Below are 18,817 nucleotides of genomic sequence, written 5' to 3'. Positions count from 1 at the left end.
GTACATCCTACCCTCCCCAGACCCCACTTGTGGAATTTCACTGGGTATGTTGTTGTTATTGTTCTCTTCGAAACAAACTAAAAAGGAAAATAAGACAAATAAATTGAAATGAAAGTTGGTCTTTGTAGTTGATTGACATAGTTTTACATTGTATTTTTCAATTCATTGCAATTTAATTATTTTTATAGTAATATTTTCTTTACATTGTAAATTTCTTTTCTTCATTTTACACTTTTTCTTTCAGTAAAGCACCACTTTAATTGACTTTGCAGTTAAAGCTCCACACATCGTAGTGCTAATCTACATTTTTCACCTTTGACAACAACAATAGAAGCCGTGCATATCAATGCGCGAACCAGTAACAACACGGATAGAAGAAATGCAAACGGTATGTTTACTTGAATTGAAAGAAAAAGATGAGTCCAAAATTTGATCAAGGACAAAATTTATCATAAAGAACAGTGTTGTACCAATATACGAAAAAAGACAATCACCACTAAGATCATGTACCTCCTAGCCCTATTGAGATGAGAGAAAATGTTGAACTCCACTGCAGGAAACAGTTGTTCAAAGTCTATTCAAATTCGAACTGAACATCTACATGCAAATGCTTCTTCATAAGCCTTACAATAAAAGTTGTGAAGTTGGCTAACGTATGGCATTCTTCGTGTGTTTTGGTTTCTGAGACCACTCCATAGATTACCAACTTCTTCAGGTTAGGGCACCTTTCCAGTAGTCCTGCTACCCAATGCGAGAACAGGTCGCTAATGACCGTCCATCCAAGCTCCAAGACGACCACATTTTCCAATTGAAAAGAATCTTGCGATCCATAATGAAGTGATGTCTCTCTTAGTTCATAGCTCAACGATAGATGACTTAATTGAGGAAAGCAAGCAGAAATCGTCTCGATATCCACAGCCTCATCCTCATCGTCGAATACAACTCCCCATAGCCTCAGTCTTTTCAGCTTTGATGATATTGCTATCATGTGATGGAACTTGGACCACATGATTGTGAAATTACTGACATCCACAGTCTCAAGATTTTCAGTACTCTCGCCAATATCAAGATGGATGACACTAACATCATCGATCTTAAGGAGTCTCAATGAACCCTTGCTGACAAGCTCAAAGACCTCAAGTGTACAATCTTTCAAATGCAGCTTCTCAAGACTATCCGCTTCCAAAATGATTTTATCCAAACTAATGGCTTCGACATAGATATCTTTCAACGAGTTACTTGTCAGCTCCATCATTGCCTGTGGATCAGACATAACAATGTCTATACTAACAAGACTCAAGACCTCCACTTTCGGGCAGGCTGTGAGGAAAAGACTCAGATCTAAAGCCGATATACTGACATAACTTAGTGAAAGAGACCTCAAGCAAGGGAACTTTTGGTAACTAGGTTCAACGCCCGTAATTGTATTGTGTGCAAGGGCCAACACTTCTAGCTTCTGGCGACCACATTTTTCGAGTATATTAATGTTTGGTGTAGTCCTGACATTGTAATGTAACTGGCGTAACGTTTCTCTGGTATACATTAGCCAAGCTATTACCGGAGCAGCAGAGAACTCGTCAACATCATCCATGATGATCGAAAGGCAATGCAGTCCATTAGTCTGGAAAATCGTCTGAGTTACGATTATCTCAAGTCTGCTCCTTGTGAGCTCATGATAAACAGGCCAGTCATTCGAGTTAAATGTGAGTGTATGAAGATGATTCCTCCAAGCCTCTCGCCACTTCTGACAAGTAGAAGATGCGATCACAACATCTCGCGCAGCTCCAAGACGGGACAAAATGTTCCCAATCACCTCAACAGGAAGGTACTCCATACCCTCAAATACAACAACAAATTCAAAAAAAGGGCCCCTAGAAAACAATGCTATAGTCCAAGCAATACAATTGAGCCACTTAAATCTCCAAACAGCATCACAATATTATCCAATGGATTCTTATCAAGGAAAAGGTCAACATCTGGTGAAAGATGTTCTTTCATAAGCTAATAAAACCCCACATTATCAACCAAAACTGGAATATCTAGAGACCCTTTTAATTGAACTAGCAAATGATAAAATCTACCAGAGATAATTTCTTGATTCCCACTATAAGTCAAGCCAAAAACCCATGTCAAGAATCTGGTTACCGAAAAGATACAAGAGCAAACCAAGTTAAAGTATTGACCTTTGGGGCAATTTTTGAGAAGACAAGAATCCCATCTTTAACTAATCAACTTCCAATCTTCAAACCCCAAATCAACAATCTGGTTTCTGAAAAAAATACAAGAGAGCAATCAAGTTAAAGTTTTGACCTTTAGAGCAATATTTGAGGAGCTAAAACTCTCATCTTTAACTACCATCCCATCTATCCTAGCATTGGTGGACAGAGTTAGCTGTGTCCACCAAGTACCTGTTTCTAGTGGAAGGTGACAGGTAGAGGTGCACGAAAGCACACCTGAACACCACGGTTATAAAAAAGAACTCATCAATTTCCAATCCTGACAACCAAATCAAGAATCTAGTTTCTGAAAAGATACAGAACACAATCAAGTTAAAAGTTTTGACCTTTGGGGCAATATTTTAGAAACCAAAAATCTCATCTTTAACTCAAAAAAATTCCAATCCCGAAACCCATAATCAAGAATCTAGTTTCTGAAAAAAGATACAAAGAGCATACCAAGTTAAAGTTTTGACCTTTGAGGCAATAAAAATCCCATCTTTAACTCATCAACTTCCACAATATAAACATCTAAATCAAGAATCTCATAAAAAACTGATAACACAGATGATGAGGAAACCCAAATATTCAAGAATTTAACAAAAGCTTACCACATGAATCATAGGATGATCATGACCCACAACAAGACATCAATCGATCAAACAAAACAAAACCAAAAACACACAGTGAACAGAGAGGGACAATAGAAGGAATCTGATTCGATTTTCTGTGAAAAAAAAATGGTAAAGACAGCATTGTGGGGGTGGGGGTGAGAGTTGAGGTGGGAAAGACAAGACACAGACACAAACACAAACACAAACACACACAGTAAAGTGTGTTGGTGTGTGAAAAGCGGGTCGCACGTGAGAATCAATGTCAGATCACATTGGAGCGGTAAGAAGTCTTTCATTGTTAATAAGAGGTCTTGATTTTGTTCTTTAGGGAAGCTTTAGTTATCCTCAATATATTAGGAGCCCGTTTGGATGAACTTAAAAAAAATAATTTTTATGTATAAAGTGCTTTTAGAATTTTAAAGTGCTTAAAGTTATTTTTATAAATAAGCAGTTGAGTATTTGGATAAAAGTGCATAAATGAAAAAAATTATGTGAATTTTAGGATTAAAAGAATAAAAAGGGTAGTTTGAGAATTTAATTAAAATATAAGGGATATAAAAGTAATTTTCATGGTCAAAAAAAATGACTTTAAGCACTTAGAAAAAAAAAGTTAGGAATCCTAACTTTTTATTTTTGACCGACTTTAAGAACTTTCTGATTTAAAGTTAGAATTAGGCAAACACGTCCAAAAGCTGAAAATGGGCTTTAAATTGGTTTTGACCAACTTAAAGCCAATCCAAACGGGCTCTAGGTTCGTTGTTGTGATTGTTGTTAATTACTCTTTAATGCGAGACTTATTGACGTAAATCTATATTTAATTTGATCTTTGTTTGAGTATCAAACATCCAATGAAAAAACAAAAAGAAACAATAATTAGAGTTTGAGCAGATTATATTTTCTATTTATGGATAGATTTGAAAAATTATCATCGTACCAGTGGCAATGTTAAAAATTTTATTAAGGGTGTCCAAAATTTAATATACATGTATGAAAAAATATTATCGTAGATCAATGGCAAAGTCAAAAATTTTATTAAGAATGTCCAAAATTTAATATAAATATATAAAAAATAATTTTTAACTAATATATTTCGTACAATTTTCTGGCGTAGACTAAGAATAACAAGTTTGTTTGATTTTGAAATAATAGATAAGGTTTTCAAATAATTACGTTAAATCTATAGTTTCCATTTCCATGTAATAAAAAAACATGTTGATCAAGTACTCAATTTTTTTGATACGTAAAATTATTCAGTATTTTTATTAATAAAAAATAACAGATACATTCGATAAATAAAGTACTCACAAATTGATCTAATCATCATCTATTAAAAAATTTATGACCAAGTGCGTATCTAATAGGTTCAAATTAGCTCGATAATTTTTGTCCAAATTTATATATTGTATTTAGAAAAAACACTAAATACAAATTTAATTATTTTTGTGTGGAGAGTTAAAGTCATTATATAATATTATTAACTTCAAATTTTAAATTTATCTTTATTTTAAAATAAGATAAGTGTCAAAAACACATCTAAATTACCATTTGTTTTTAGTTTCATACATAAACTATTGAGAATGTGAGTTTCATACTTAAACTATCACTTATTAGTTTGAAAAACACACTTCAGTAGTGTGTGTAATACATTCTCTCTTTTATTTGAAAAAACTTTGGCACATGGCATTGCACATGAATAAAATATTCACATTAATAAAATGAAATAAACTTTTAATATTAGTTAAAAGTTAAAGATCAATGTATTACTATCCAAAAAAAAGAATTTCTTTTTTAAAAAATAATAATTTTTTTAAAAGTAAAATTTAAAATATGTTTTTCACCCAACTCTACCACCTCACCTGTAACTCATCCACCCTGTCTCCCACCCCCAACCCCAACAATTCCCTGCACATATATTTTTTAAAATTTCTCTTATAAAATATTTTTTTAAACATCTTACTTCACCTCCTCCTCCATTCCTTTCTAAAATAATTGATCTTATTATTATTATTTTTTTAAAAAATAAATTTTACCCAACTCGTCTAACCATCCGCTCCTAATTTATTTATTTATTTATTATATTTTTTTCGTTTTATGTTAGATATATACATATATTTTTTTTCTACTTGCATATCGAATATAAAAAAAATAGAAATTTTATTTTAAAGAAAGTCTCGCGACAAGTAAAAGATACTTATTATATATATAACAAAATGAGGGAAAAATTAGAAGCGGAGGATTAAATGTGTGAGATAATTTATTAAAATAATATTTAAATTATTATATGAGGGGGGATGAAGTAAGAATTTCTTTTAAAAAAATTTCAAAGATTAAAAGAAAAACTAAAAATTTAGGGGGGGAGGGGTACCGTGAGAGAAAGTGGTGGAGTAGGGTAAGAAAAATATTTATAATATATATATATATATATATATATATATATATTGGATAGTAATACTTTAATATATAACTTTAACTAATACTAATAATTTATTTAATTTTTGTCAAGCTGAAATATTTTGTCCATGTGGAATGTGATATGACAATTTTTTAAAAATAAAAGAAAGAATGTAGTACATATACAATGATGAGAGTGTAATAAAAGAGAAAGGTGTGTTTCTCAAACTAATAAATAATAGTTTAGGTATAAAACTCACACTCTCAATAATTTAGATATGAAACTCAAAAAAAAAAATTAGTTCAGATGTTTTCGATACTTATCTTTTTAAAAATTAGTAACAAAAATATGTGGGGTCAGGTACCCATGAACATACACCTGAAAGGACAAGGATAAAGAGCTATGATTGGACGGTTTTTTGGCATTTTTGAAAGATGGTTTTTCATTGGTGCCTTTTTATTTTATTTTATAGTAGAAAAGTACAATTAAAGAAGGAACACAAACTTCAATAAGAAATTGACAGGTTGTGAATTGCTGTACCACCACTTAATTACTCATTATTATGTCTTCACTCTACAACAAAATAATACAACTCAAGTATAAGAAGCAAAAAATAATTACAGAAAATTCTACTATCTAATTTACTATCTTAATTCGTAATCTCCACAACTATCTATCTACGATCATGTTCTTGATAAGCTGAAATTGCATTATATCTATCTAATTACTTCTCCCCAATACTTCTTCGGCCTACCTCTATCTCTCCTAAAGTCGATCATAGTCAACCTCACACACACTCTCATCCAAGAAAATGAGGAGATTGATGATGTGATTATGGAAAAAAAACAATGAAATAACAATAAGACTCAGGGTAAATTGAAAGAAATCGTCTAATATTTTATTTCTTTGCTGGACTTTGCACTATCTCCTATAATTTTCAACCACTTCATTAATCGCTAGGTGACATCCGGTAGATACAAGATTAATTTTACTGTTTGATAGTTCTGTAACTTTGGAACTCACAAGAAAATCTTTTCATTTCTGTAAGATCAGCATCAGTAGATTATAAAAACGCCATGACTGGCAATTTTTACATCTAATAAACACAATAGAAAGATATTATGTATAAGATGTGGCATATTAATTAAAGGAGTAAATCTTTATTTCATCCGTTGTCTATTCCTAGTGAAAAGTACATTATAAACATCATATCCAATGAAAAATCATCTCACTTTCCAGCTCCTTTACTTGCTGTTGTCATGAAAGACTCACCACAACCGCATTGCCCTTTCGAGTTGGGATTAATAAAAATGAACTCAGACCTGCACATAAAAAAGATGTAAAAAGACGTCACTAGTTGTTTGCAGAGGACACCATATGAAATAGGGACAGGTTTGTTCAAGTCAAAACATCGTTAAAGGATTTGTCTCAAGGCAGCAGCCGTTCATAAGGCTGCTGCATCTGAGGTATCATGCTAACAACACTTTGATTCTCTTCTGGACCCCCCGCCCCCTGAAATTTTCATCGACAGAAATGAACACAGATGGATAGTACAACAACAACAACATCATACCCAATATAGTCCCACAAGTGGAGTTTGGGGAGGGTAGAGTGTACATGGACCTTATCTCTACCTTGTCAGGTAGAGAGGTTGTTTTCGAAAGACCATCGGCTCAAAGAAACACAGATAGATAGCATGCTTACCAAAAAACTAACATTAGAACAGCTAATAGAGTATGTTACATGGCATTAGTATAAACTAAAGCAGACGACCACAAAACTAACTGCTGAACACCCAAAGACAAATTAACGGCAAAAGGGGGGAGTTAGATAACACACAAGTGAGAAAGCTATAGAGGGTTTAAAAATATGTGAGATTACTTAAACTAGGTGTCTCCAGTCCTTTTCATCCAACAGCAAAATGAACTACTTGTGCACAAAATTAAAAAGCTTAATATCAGCAATATAGAAACGGACAAGTAAATCTCTTACCTCAATTTATCATCTACAAAATCCATCTTGGTACCGATCACGTGCATCAATGCCTTAGGATCAATAAGTATTTTTACTCCCTTCTCTTCAATCAACTCATCAAATTTACCCTTCTCGTCTACAATGTTCAAAGGGGTTGTGATTAGAAATAAAACCACAAAAGAAATCCATATAATAATCAAGTTGCTAATGTATAACATCATTAACCAGAGACCAATAAATCCTGCTGATGGATTATTTTGTGAGCATGATGACATTGAATAGATTCAAAGGAGAGAGTTCATTACAAAAAAAATAAAAAATCCCCCCTGGGCTTGGCTCAATTGGAAAAGGTTGAAGGACTTGTGACTTGAGTCTTGCGTCAAGTACTTAAATCTGGTATTTAAGTGGAGAAAGGTAAAGTGAATGACCAACAATCCCTGAGTTTCAAAGGTTGCGGTTGATCCGTGGCACAAAGAACAAATCAATTTAAAGCGAGAATGTTTTTTTGTTTTTGCACATATTTAAAATAAAATGTGAATATAAGTGAAGGTGCGAATTGGATAAAACATATACATGCAATGAAAGAAAAAATTAACTGTAAACACAAAAAGATAAAGATATACGAGTTGATACCATTCTTAAGTGAAACATGTGAATGAAAATCATATAGATTAAGTTGCAAAAATGCAGTTAAGTTTCCAATTCAAGTTTATCGAAAAAATTTCTTATAATTTTCTATTTCTATATTCCTAAATTCAAAAAAATTAACAATAAATATGTCACTTTGCCAACTATATTGATTTTTTAAAAAGTTTTCCACTTGAAGAGACCACAAATTGAGAGAATTGACACCCATAGTTCTTCCTTGTTGCCTGCACTGAACACCACTTGAATGACCAGGGCACCCCCAACCTGCATAACACATATACCCAAGAGTTTACGTGTGCCTGAAGCACACCTTTAAAACCACTAATTGGCAAACAAATGTAGAAGAAAATTTCAAATGCAAGTACTAGTTCGAGGACATTTAATCCACCTAATAGGTGAGGCAATGATTCACTTCTCTTCCATCTACCAAGTTTTGGTTGGTGTGACAGGAGATGGGGTTTTGCATGATTTGCTTTAAAATTTGGGTGAAAATTGACGTGAACTTAAATAAGTTTCAAGGCCACTCTAAAGTGCAGGATGAGAACAAGATGTAATTGAACATGATTTAAGTATCACTTCAATATACATCTGATGTTCTCTCTTTCCCTATTAATGGTGAAGACTTCTTACCCAGTGCACATAAATGAAATTAAATTTGTCGTTCTTGACATGGAGAAGATGATCTTCACTAAATGAAGGATTATTTGATATTTATATTGAGAAAACTATTAAATATATTAAAACTATTTGTTCCCCGTAACAAAGTAAGCTCTTGTTCTAGAGGCAGAAATGGAACTTGCTTAAGCTTTGTTTCCTGCCTCAGCGAGGGTTTGATTCCCCTTGGGCACTTACAATAAAGGTTTTTTTTTTTAATTTAAGATCGTTGGGAACCATAAACTTTAAATCTTGGATCTGTCTCTGCCCGTAGAGTAATCTTTCATGGATTTTGTCATCTCATCATGCATTTATTATTATGCTACTTTAAGATGTAACCAAGCTCACAAAATATAATAGTTATGATGCGATAAAAACGAGGTTGATGACTTCAAATGAACACATTGCACCAAGGAGTTTACAGGCTGCAACTGCATTCCTATCATCTATCAGACAACTCGAAAGGACATCTCGACTGAACAAGGTGAGCCATCTGAGTTTTCTCTTCTCAGCATTCTCACGGTCCATATGAAACTAGGGTTTTTAGAATGTGATTAATATTGATGTCCTTTTGCTAAGGATGGTTTGCTTTCTTTTTAATCACCATCTTATTTCCCCTGATTAATGCTCAATTCAATGATTTCACAATTTTTGTTAGACGAGAAACAGGCTATCTCCTTTTAGTTATTCACTTTTTGCCTTATTTCTCCAAATGTAACTTTAGTTCTTAATGATTGATATGTCGTACATCTCGACATGTTTTCGTGATAACCTTAGATCATACTTTCCATCAATATCTACATCCATGCCAAGGACAACAACAACCCTACCTAGGCTTTCCCATATGAAAATCCACAATATAGATCCAACACAATTGGAAAGATCTCCTCCTTTAACTACTGAATACAGGATCTTGATTAAATTTCTTGCTCAATCATGTGGTTAGTGTGTCATAGGGTTTTAATATTCTACACATTCTTGCTATTTTAGTTTGGAGGAATCCAATCCCAGCAAATGGTTTCTCTACTTTTTGGTGCATACACTTTTACATGTGCCCCCAGTTTTGTGTTTTCCCCCTTTTACAGGTTGGCCAATGATAAATTCCAGCGTAGAAGGAATTTTTGCTGCGAGTTATCTGATTTGCTTTCTGTGATATAATTTATTTAAGATACCACATTATCCACCCAATATAATTTACTTCTCTAAGTGCCAGAGCTATCCAAGGAGGGCAGCATTCTAAACCTCTGTTCAAATGAGCAATAATTTAATGCTTCAAGAATATCTAACCATTAATGAATGTGATACTCATATTCTGTTTGCACCTACTTTCTTTTATGATGTCCTTGTTCCCTTTTTTCCTCCTATAATTTTTAAGATTTAACTCAGTGCACTGCCTTCTTCTTGTTTTGTGGGTGGGTGGGTGGGGGAGGGGGGGGGGGAGTGTATTGTCACACATTGACAAGTGTTATTAAAAGTCACCTTTAGATTATAACTATAGCAATATTTACATCATTCCATATTTTCCTACTAGTTCTAGATAATTCTTGGTTAAACAAAGAATTTAGACCACACAAGGAGGAAAAAATAACCATAATAGGAAAAACGTTAAATTCTTACCTCAAGCATATATCTTAAGCTATAGTAGTACACAAACTCCCATTTCTAAATCCTCCATGTTTAAGTGTTTCACTTCTGGGAAATCCATAGAACAGTTTCAGTGGACTCCATGATGAAGTAAAATTTACTTCAGAAATGTTGCACAAATTCCCTGTTGCTCCAGTTTTTTCTTCAGTGTTCGTTTTTAATTGCTTTAGTGCTTTTCTTTGAGAAGGAATTGGCAGCGGTATTACCTGATAAAATGTCATTCAGGTTCTTTAAAGTTGCTTACATCATAACACTAGAATAGCGCATTAATGCCAACTTATTTATTCCTCTACACTAAAACAAAACAAAAAAATCAGATGGCAACACGCCCCATTTGATGATCATCACAAATTTGAAGCTTGAACGAAGCTACACATGAATTAAGTCATTAGTCTTATAATAACTGAGGAAAGAGCAATGTTAGAGGGGTTGAAAAGGTTGCTAGATGAGTTGGCTTTGGCCCAACAGATTAGTTGGAAACAAAGCTCGAGGGTGTTATGGTTGGAGGAGGGGGACTCCAATACAAAAATTTCCAAAGGATAGCAGTTGCTAATAGGAGAAGGAATTTCATAGAGTCAGTGGAGGTTAATGGGGAGGAGGAAGTAGAAGGACAATTGTAGATTTTTACAAGCGTTTGTTCAAGGTAGCAGATTGGGGGCCTAAGTTGGGGGTTTAGGGTTCAGTCGTATTGGAAGGGAGGAGAGTGATGGCTAGAGAGGGCAATCCAGGAGAAAGAGGTGAAGAGAGCGGTAGAGAGTTGTGCCAGTAACAAAGCTCCGCCACCTGATGGTTTCTCTACGGATATTTCAAGCACTGCTGGAATATGGTCAGATCTAATTTGATGGATACAATTGTTGAGTTCCAGGAAAGTGGTAATTTGAAAAGAGTTTAAATGCTTCGTTTGTTGTCATTATCCCTCAGCGGGAGGGAGCATCTTGCATGAAGGACTATAGACCTTTAAGTCTAATGGGAAGCAGGGATGGAGAACTAGAGATGTCATCACGCCTTTTGGCTGCAGTTTGTGGAGGAACATAATGAAGGGATAGGATGATTTTAGCATAACTATCTCTTTCAAGGTTGGAAATAGGAGGAGTGAATTTTTGGGAACATACGTGGTGTGGTGGTAACTCATTGAAAGATGATTTTCAGAATTTGTTCAGAATGTCATGTCAAGGAGAACTGAAGGTCCAGCAAATTAGGTGGGCACATGGTGGAGAGATTTTTGGGATCTGAGATTTAGAAGGAATTTCGACGATTGAGAGGTGACTAAGTTCCAAAGGTTGCTGGTCTTTCTACATAGGCAAGTCCCTCCGGTGGATAACCCCAACGCTCTATGGTGGGGTTCAGGGAACAATGGAGTTTTCTCTGTTAAATCTTTCTATGAGAAACTTCTGATTAGGGAGGAGGATGTGTTTCCATGTGATGCAATATGGGTATCGCAGGTGCCAAGGAAGGTGTGCTTCTTCTCTTGGCTAGTAGCTAGAGGGGTGATTTTGACGGCGGAAAATCTTTGTAAGTGGAAGGTTGTATGTGTCAATTGGTGTTACATGTACAAGGAAGAGGGCAAAGAAGTGGATCATCTTCTCCTACCTTCTCCTACATTGGTTTTTTACCATGAGGCTATGATGGGACATATTACGATGGTTAAGAACTTCTTGGGCAATGCCAAAAACTGTGAAAGAATTGATGTTTTGTTGGAGAAGACGTAGGGCATGGAATATGGTTCCTCTTGCGTTGATGTGGGTTGTTTGGAGAGAGAGAAATAGGAGAGCTTTTGAAGAGGTTGAATAGAGTTTTACTCAGTTGAGGAGTAGCCTCCGGTCACTTATTTTCTTTTGGTGAACCCATAAAGCTCGTTGTTTTATAGAAGAATGGGTGGATTTTGTAGAGAATCATGTATTGTAGATTCTTTACTTTTTGGTATACCCCTTGTAAACGGCCAGCTCTTTGGCTATGTTTATAAATGAAATGCATTTACCTTATCAAAAAAAACATCTCTCCTTTTTCTGTTTCTTCATCATGTAGCTTATTAGTTGATGCCTGACACTAATAGACCCAAATGAAGCTTATGCCTTGAAGTTCAAATGCATTAAGCTCAAAAAGAACAAAGTTGTAGCAAGGAGCATATTATAAGCCTACCTTTACTCTGCCAATACTATTTAAGCAGATCAAGGTGCTCCAATTTTCTAATCCATCGGTAGCATCAAGACGCTTCTTAGCATTTATTTTAGAAAGAGTAACCATATTATCCAATAACCAGTCAAAGTAGCGCACAAAAGTTCCAATCTATTTTATCATACCGATGTGAAAATGCTACATAATAAGTACACTCTCCTCTACTTTACCGCAGATGGACCTAAGAGGCCCAAATGTTAATGTTGTTATGACAGAAGATCAACAGTATGAATTTCTCAAACTGTTGGCCAAGGAGATCAGTAAAGATTATGAATTTGGAAATACATTCCGAGAGGAAAGCTGGAGTATTGTATGCAACCAGACGCAGAGAATGAATCCACACTTTTCAGTTGGTCATCTGAAGGCAAAACTAAGAATCCTCATGAGAAAATACTGGTTATTTTCAACTTTATTGGCCAGACGAGGAGTCAAATGGGATAGAAGGACTAATTCAATGGTGTATGCCCGTCAAGGGTTGTGGATATCATATTCCTTGGTAAGTGTTGCTTTCTGCGTCATTACTTTGAATCTTTGATATAGAAGGAACAACCTATCTAAGAAGAACCATATCGAGAGGGAATCATTTATCAGGAATGAAATCCGTTGTTTAAAATATATATATATATCAAGGAGTATATATCGTACTTGGAAATTATAGTAAAGGAACTACTGATCACAGACAAATTTTCCAAAACTCAAGGGGGCACTAGCTTCATGTCTACTATTAACTGTTTTATTTGTTTAACAATAAAGATAGAAAGACTTTTAGTGTTTCACTCCATTTCAACTCACCAATTTTATATGCCAATTTTTTTTTTGCAGGAGTATCCAAAGGGAAACCAATTCCGTTACGAAGGCATTCAACCAAGGCTTTTTGATGCCATGCGTGATGTCTTTGAAGTGGGAGTTGCGATAGATGAATGAGCAATGTTACACAAGTTTCTTCTTAAGCCGAAAGGTGTTATACAGTCCATGTGAAACTGTCTGCCAGAATTACATCCTTAATCATATTCAGTCCAGTCTAAACACTATTTACTGTTACTTTACCATCGGAGTTTATGTAAACTGCAGAGATTACACCATTTTTCTTTGATTAGTTTCCTGCTATAATTGTTTAACGGATAAATAAATGAACAAATTACTGCACTCAAAGGTGTGGCCTATAAGTCAATAAAGTAGGGAAGATCAAGTTAACATGTGTTGGTGGGAGGTAGCAAGTACCCGAACAACACATTACAAGGAAGAAAAAAAAAGGGGGGCGGGGGGTAGGGAGGAAGCAAATGTATTACTCCTTTTGTCCCAATTTAAGAGTCTAGTTTGACTGGGCACAAAGTTTAAGAAATAAAGGGAAACTTTTGAATCTTGTGGTCTTAAACTAAGATGTGTGTAGTCTTTTAAATCTTATGGCTTTAAGCTTGCCGTGTAGAATGCTGGAATTGGAATAACTTACTAGATATAGAAAAAGGCACTCTTTTTAGGACATACCAAAAAGGAAAGTAAGACATAAATTGAAAAGGGGGGAGTATTACTAGTCTTTTGACATACTTTGATATTATATGTGCTCAATTTGCCTCCTTTAACCTACGCCAAAGTCCTATACATCTAACTTCCAACAAATTAACAAAAATAAAGGTGTTGCTCAAACTCTCCAAAAATATTACAGCACCTGTGTTGAATCCTCCTAAAATACTTGACTTTAGAGGATCCGACACCTGTTGATATTTTCAAAGAGTCCAAGCAATGTAAGGTAAAATATAGTGCTCCCTAAGTTCACTTTTACTTGTCTCAGGTTTTGCTTCTTTTAAAGGTATATTTTTTTATTATATTAATATGAGAAAAAAATTGCAACTTATAGTCTCTTTTCGTATAATCATCTCAATTTAAAATTTGAAATATTGAATTGATGTAATTCAATTTCGCTTCGAAGATTATCATATTAATTAGGAATCTCACCATAAATTCATCTACAAATATGATAACAATATATAAAAATATGATATTTACCGGCGTAATTGAGTGTGTAGGATAAGCCATTGCATCCACGAGCTTTAACACCTAGCTTAAGGAAAGGACGCTGCCGTTGCTGAAGGAGATTGCTAATTCGGGCGGCGGCGGCTTCCGTAATAGTTATTGCTTGCCGCCGGACTGAATTTCCGATTCTCTCCGCCGCCTTCGCCAGCACCGGTGACGCCATCGATCCGTTTTGTAGGCAAATGGATCCTCTTTTGTTTTTCTGGTTTTTTGTGTTTTTACAACTTGCTTTTGAAAATTTTGGGGTCTGTAAATATATATTTATGAATTTTTTATTTTTTTTTGGGGGTGCAAAAAAAATAAAAATTATAAATGATGTCAATATACAACAACCCAGTGATATCACATAACGTGAGGGTCTGGAGAGGATAAAGTGTATGCAGACATTACTCCTATCAAGATAGGATGGCTGTTTCATAGAGATCTTCGGCTCAAAAAAAGTAAATAAATAAACAAACTACTTGTAACACCTCCAACAACGTGGAATTGTAAGATTATGCATTCGAATTATTAATGGAGATGTAAGAAGTGTGAAAAAGCAAATTACATTATTAGCAAGTGTCATAGAAAGATTTTTTTTCTGAGTTTTTGTTTGATGTTCATTATTCATATTGAAATACGTCATATAAAGATACTTACAAAAAATGTGAAATTTAGACTTTTACAACAAGCTAAGAAAAAATTTAATATTTAAATATTTGGTTCAATAACCAAATCTTATTTAAACTTTAAAAGTCATAGTTTTAAATTATGTAGATCAATATATTTGTTAGTTTGTAGCTTAGATACATCCAATGTGATTATAGTTTTCTAACCACAAACATTGTGCCGAAATTTTTAATTAGAATTCATATTCAATACTTTTTCATTAAATATGTGTTATATAAAACGAATTTAAATTAATTGAGTTAAAAATATATAATTAAATCAAAACAGAAAAAATGAATAATCAAAACTCCTCCCAAAAAACAAATTACTTCACAACTTGAGCGTCATCATAATGGAATTTAAATAGATAAACACTTAGCCTCGAGTCAAGCAACAATTTATCCTCAATCAACCACGAGCCTAATGTTGGAGTACAAGAACATGCAATTAGATAGTCTTTTCATAAACTAGTGTGTGGTCTTTTTAGGCCTATAAAAGAGCCCTCCCAAAAGAAGACTACACATTTAGAAGAATACTCTTGGAGTAATTTATATTCTTATAAAAGATTCCCACTTTAATGGTTTAGCTAAAAGAAAAATAAACATGATTAGCACTAAACTATTTTGCCTTTATTCCCTTTTAATAAATTCCATTGTTAATCAGAATAATATTTTTTCTTAAAAAAAGTAAATATATAGGATTACGATCTATTACTATGCTATGCTCTTTGTGATTTCAGCTTATATTCTATTATCATGAATTTAGCTAATTGATAAATAAATAAATAAATAAACTAGTCATCATTATATTTCAACGTTATAATTCCATATTCATCTGAAGTAGTGTTTTAATAAAAAAACATAGACATTATGAAAAATAAATCAAATAATAATTAGATATGTTCCATAGCACAAGATTCTATAACAAGCAAAAACATTATCTCCTAAAAGAAAAATCATGAAGTTTAAACAAAGAAATTACTTACTATATTGTTAACCATGCATCAAAATAATTCAAAAAAGAATATTGTGGAGGAGGAGTAGATTCAAGATCCTTGGCAAAATGTAATGCTGGATAACTAAAGTATGTCACATATTTCAACCCCATTGAAACAATTTGTTCTTCAACATTATATTGTGTTAAAAAATAACCACATTTATATATTTGCTCATCAACCAAAGAAAGATTAGAATTTGCTGTCATATATTCATTGTCATCTTTAATCTCACCATATGCACTTCTAAGGGATCCAATTCCAGCTTGAAAGCAATCAACACACTCATTTAGTGCTGATTTTAGGTCATGATCAGCAGTTTTGGGGTCATTGAGCCTTTGTTTTATGTATGTTTGTGTATTGGTTGCGTTCTCGATTCCCGCGTCGATAATATTCAGCACAAAGTTCTCTAGTTATGTTGAAGACGTGATTTTGAAGCGTGACTTCAAAATTCTCAAACATAAATTGGAATTTCAATCTTTAGTGTAATCTTTACGGCATGCTTCAAAAAATAATATATGTGATTGTATAATTGATCTGAATTGTACAGTTAAAACAATAATTGATAAAGACAAAAAGAAGGTGATGGCGTAAAGTAAAAAGTTGCTTGAAGAAGCCATGATTTTGTAAAGGGATTGTCGAATATCAGTTGATTTATAGGGGGGAAATGTAGTTATTTTTAGCATGTGTATAGTTTTATTTAATAGCATTAATTAGTAATTAATGCTATTAGTAACTTTTAACATTTTAATACATCTTATTTTAGAATTATTTCGAATATATTTAGAAAAGGAATTATTGTCCTCTGATTTGATTCTCAGTGAGATTTTAATTTTGTTCGACTTTGATTTATATATACTCATATAATATAGCATTATGACTCAGACTTTTCAAAAAAAAACATATTAATTAGTATATCCATATTAACATCGTTAATCAAATACACCAAAAGGACATTTCAATCTAGATACAATAGTTAGAGTTACAACGTCTAAGAAATTAATCATATATATATATATATATTTGTTAACAATACTCTTTTGATCTAGTATTTGATACCTCAATATTTTTTTTTTTATAAATATTGAATACCATGTCAAATATCAAATTATTTTAAAAATATGCATATGAAATACATCATATTGAAACCACAATAAAAATAATTTCAATTTGTTAATTCAGTATCTATCCTACCATGTAACCCTTGAATATTTAAAAGTCTATAATAAACATATTTGTGTTATAGGAACTGTTTGTTATGTAGATTCCTTTGTAGAAAAGTTATGAATTCTGGTTAGGAATCAAGTCAGTTTTCTGCTATAAATAAAGGGTTTCTGTCAATATAAATAATACATCAATCCCTCGATCTCTAATCCAATAAGAAGTCTTCTCTCTATTATATTCTTTTTTATTGTTTTATATTTCATAACGAAGTCAACATTTTATTTCCTTTTTTTTTTGTTCTTTCAATGTTATTTATTTCCTTATAATATATATGGAAATTGCTTACAATAAATTTTTTAAACATCTTTACCAATTTCTTGCCGCTGGTCAATATTTCTATATTATTACATCGAAGTTAGTATTAAATTCTCGAAATAAAATAAGAAGAATAAATAAAGTTTTTTTTTAAAAATCTTTTCGATTAATTGACTCTACAAATATTATTACACACATGATATCTGATTAATTTTTGAGATTTGATGTGACTTTTGGAATCGCCAAATCTCTCTATAGTGGCCTCGTTAGTTTTTAAATTAAATTAAATTTTTATTTTTATAATACTTTTTAATAAAGACAATTTTATTTTTAAAGTTCAAATTTAAAATATCATCACAATTCACAATCATTATTTTCTCTCGTTTCCTCGTGAAACAAGAAAAGTAAAACTTCAAGTACTATGAATTAAATTAGTTCGATTACAAGAAAATAGTACCAACAAAAATTATGATAAAATAATAAGTACTATTTTATTTTTAATAAAAATTTTAATCGAGACTTAAATATAAAGTCATCTTTATTAAAAATTATAAATATTCAAATTTAATTCAACCCTTAATATGAATATTAAATATCAAATAATTAATCAAATCCAAGAAAAAAAGTTGTCTCCAGAAAATGACAATACATACTATAGTACCAACCAAAAGCATGGCACAAATGTCTTGTATCTTAACACGTTACCATCTTCTTATTTTTTAGGCTATGTTAGTTTTTTCAATTCCAAATATTAATTATTTTTACTAGCTGAATTTATTTTAAAATATTTAATGTTTAGAAAGTATACTTGCTCTTTAAAAGAAGGCGGCACATTGACATCAGTAAAATAAAAAGCAGATTCAAAATTTATAATTTTTGAACTATTATGGATTTTTCTTATTGAAGACTTTGACAACTGAAATTCATCGACAACGATTCTTACCACTGCAATCTAGGCACTCAGGCCTTGGAGCTGATCTGTCAGTCCACCGTTACCACAAACCTCTACTTTGAAGTAATTTAACTATCTTAGTTAATGAGTTCATATATTTTTTTTATTCAATATATGAAGTCTGTATTGGAACCTCGATTAAATCTGAATTGTGCACTGCTGGTTCATTTCGAGGATAACACTTTCAATAATTTTTTTTATATATCTAAAACTCAAATTCAAAATTTTTAATTAAGAATAAAATAATCTTATAACTATACCACAATATTGTTGGTGAGAAAAAAGCTAAGTTGATTCTAAAGCAAATTCATGTGAGTGGGAGTAATAGTTTTGGTGGAAAGTGAAAAGATATTTTCCTCCAAAATGGGCTAAAGGGTGAAAACAAACAATATTTGG

General features: G+C 32.8%; 2 protein-coding genes across 2 annotated transcripts; both read right to left on the bottom strand.

Moving 5' to 3' along the window:
• Positions 1-371: 371 nt before the first annotated feature.
• LOC129882123 (F-box/LRR-repeat protein At1g67190-like) lies at positions 372-3,146 on the bottom strand. Its single transcript, XM_055956282.1, has 2 exons — positions 2,828-3,146; positions 372-2,269 (listed from the first exon to the last, which is right to left on the bottom strand). Exon 2 carries the CDS (start codon positions 1,832-1,834, stop codon positions 575-577), a length of 1,260 nt encoding a protein of 419 aa, XP_055812257.1. The 5' UTR covers positions 1,835-2,269; positions 2,828-3,146; the 3' UTR covers positions 372-574.
• A 3,095-nt stretch (positions 3,147-6,241) lies between these two features.
• LOC129882127 (iron-sulfur assembly protein IscA-like 1, mitochondrial) lies at positions 6,242-14,569 on the bottom strand. The gene is made up of 3 exons (XM_055956285.1): positions 14,322-14,569; positions 7,215-7,332; positions 6,242-6,544 (listed from the first exon to the last, which is right to left on the bottom strand). The coding sequence occupies exons 1-3, from the start codon at positions 14,509-14,511 to the stop codon at positions 6,451-6,453; spliced, it is 402 nt and encodes a 133-aa protein (XP_055812260.1). The 5' UTR covers positions 14,512-14,569; the 3' UTR covers positions 6,242-6,450.
• Between the last annotated feature and the right edge of the window lie 4,248 nt (positions 14,570-18,817).

The sequence above is a fragment of the Solanum dulcamara genome, chromosome 3 (genome assembly GCF_947179165.1).
Source record: "Solanum dulcamara chromosome 3, daSolDulc1.2, whole genome shotgun sequence".
Taxonomy (NCBI): Eukaryota; Viridiplantae; Streptophyta; class Magnoliopsida; order Solanales; family Solanaceae; genus Solanum; species Solanum dulcamara.
Note: the sequence above shows the minus strand (reverse complement) of the source record. Positions and strands in the feature narration are given on the sequence as shown.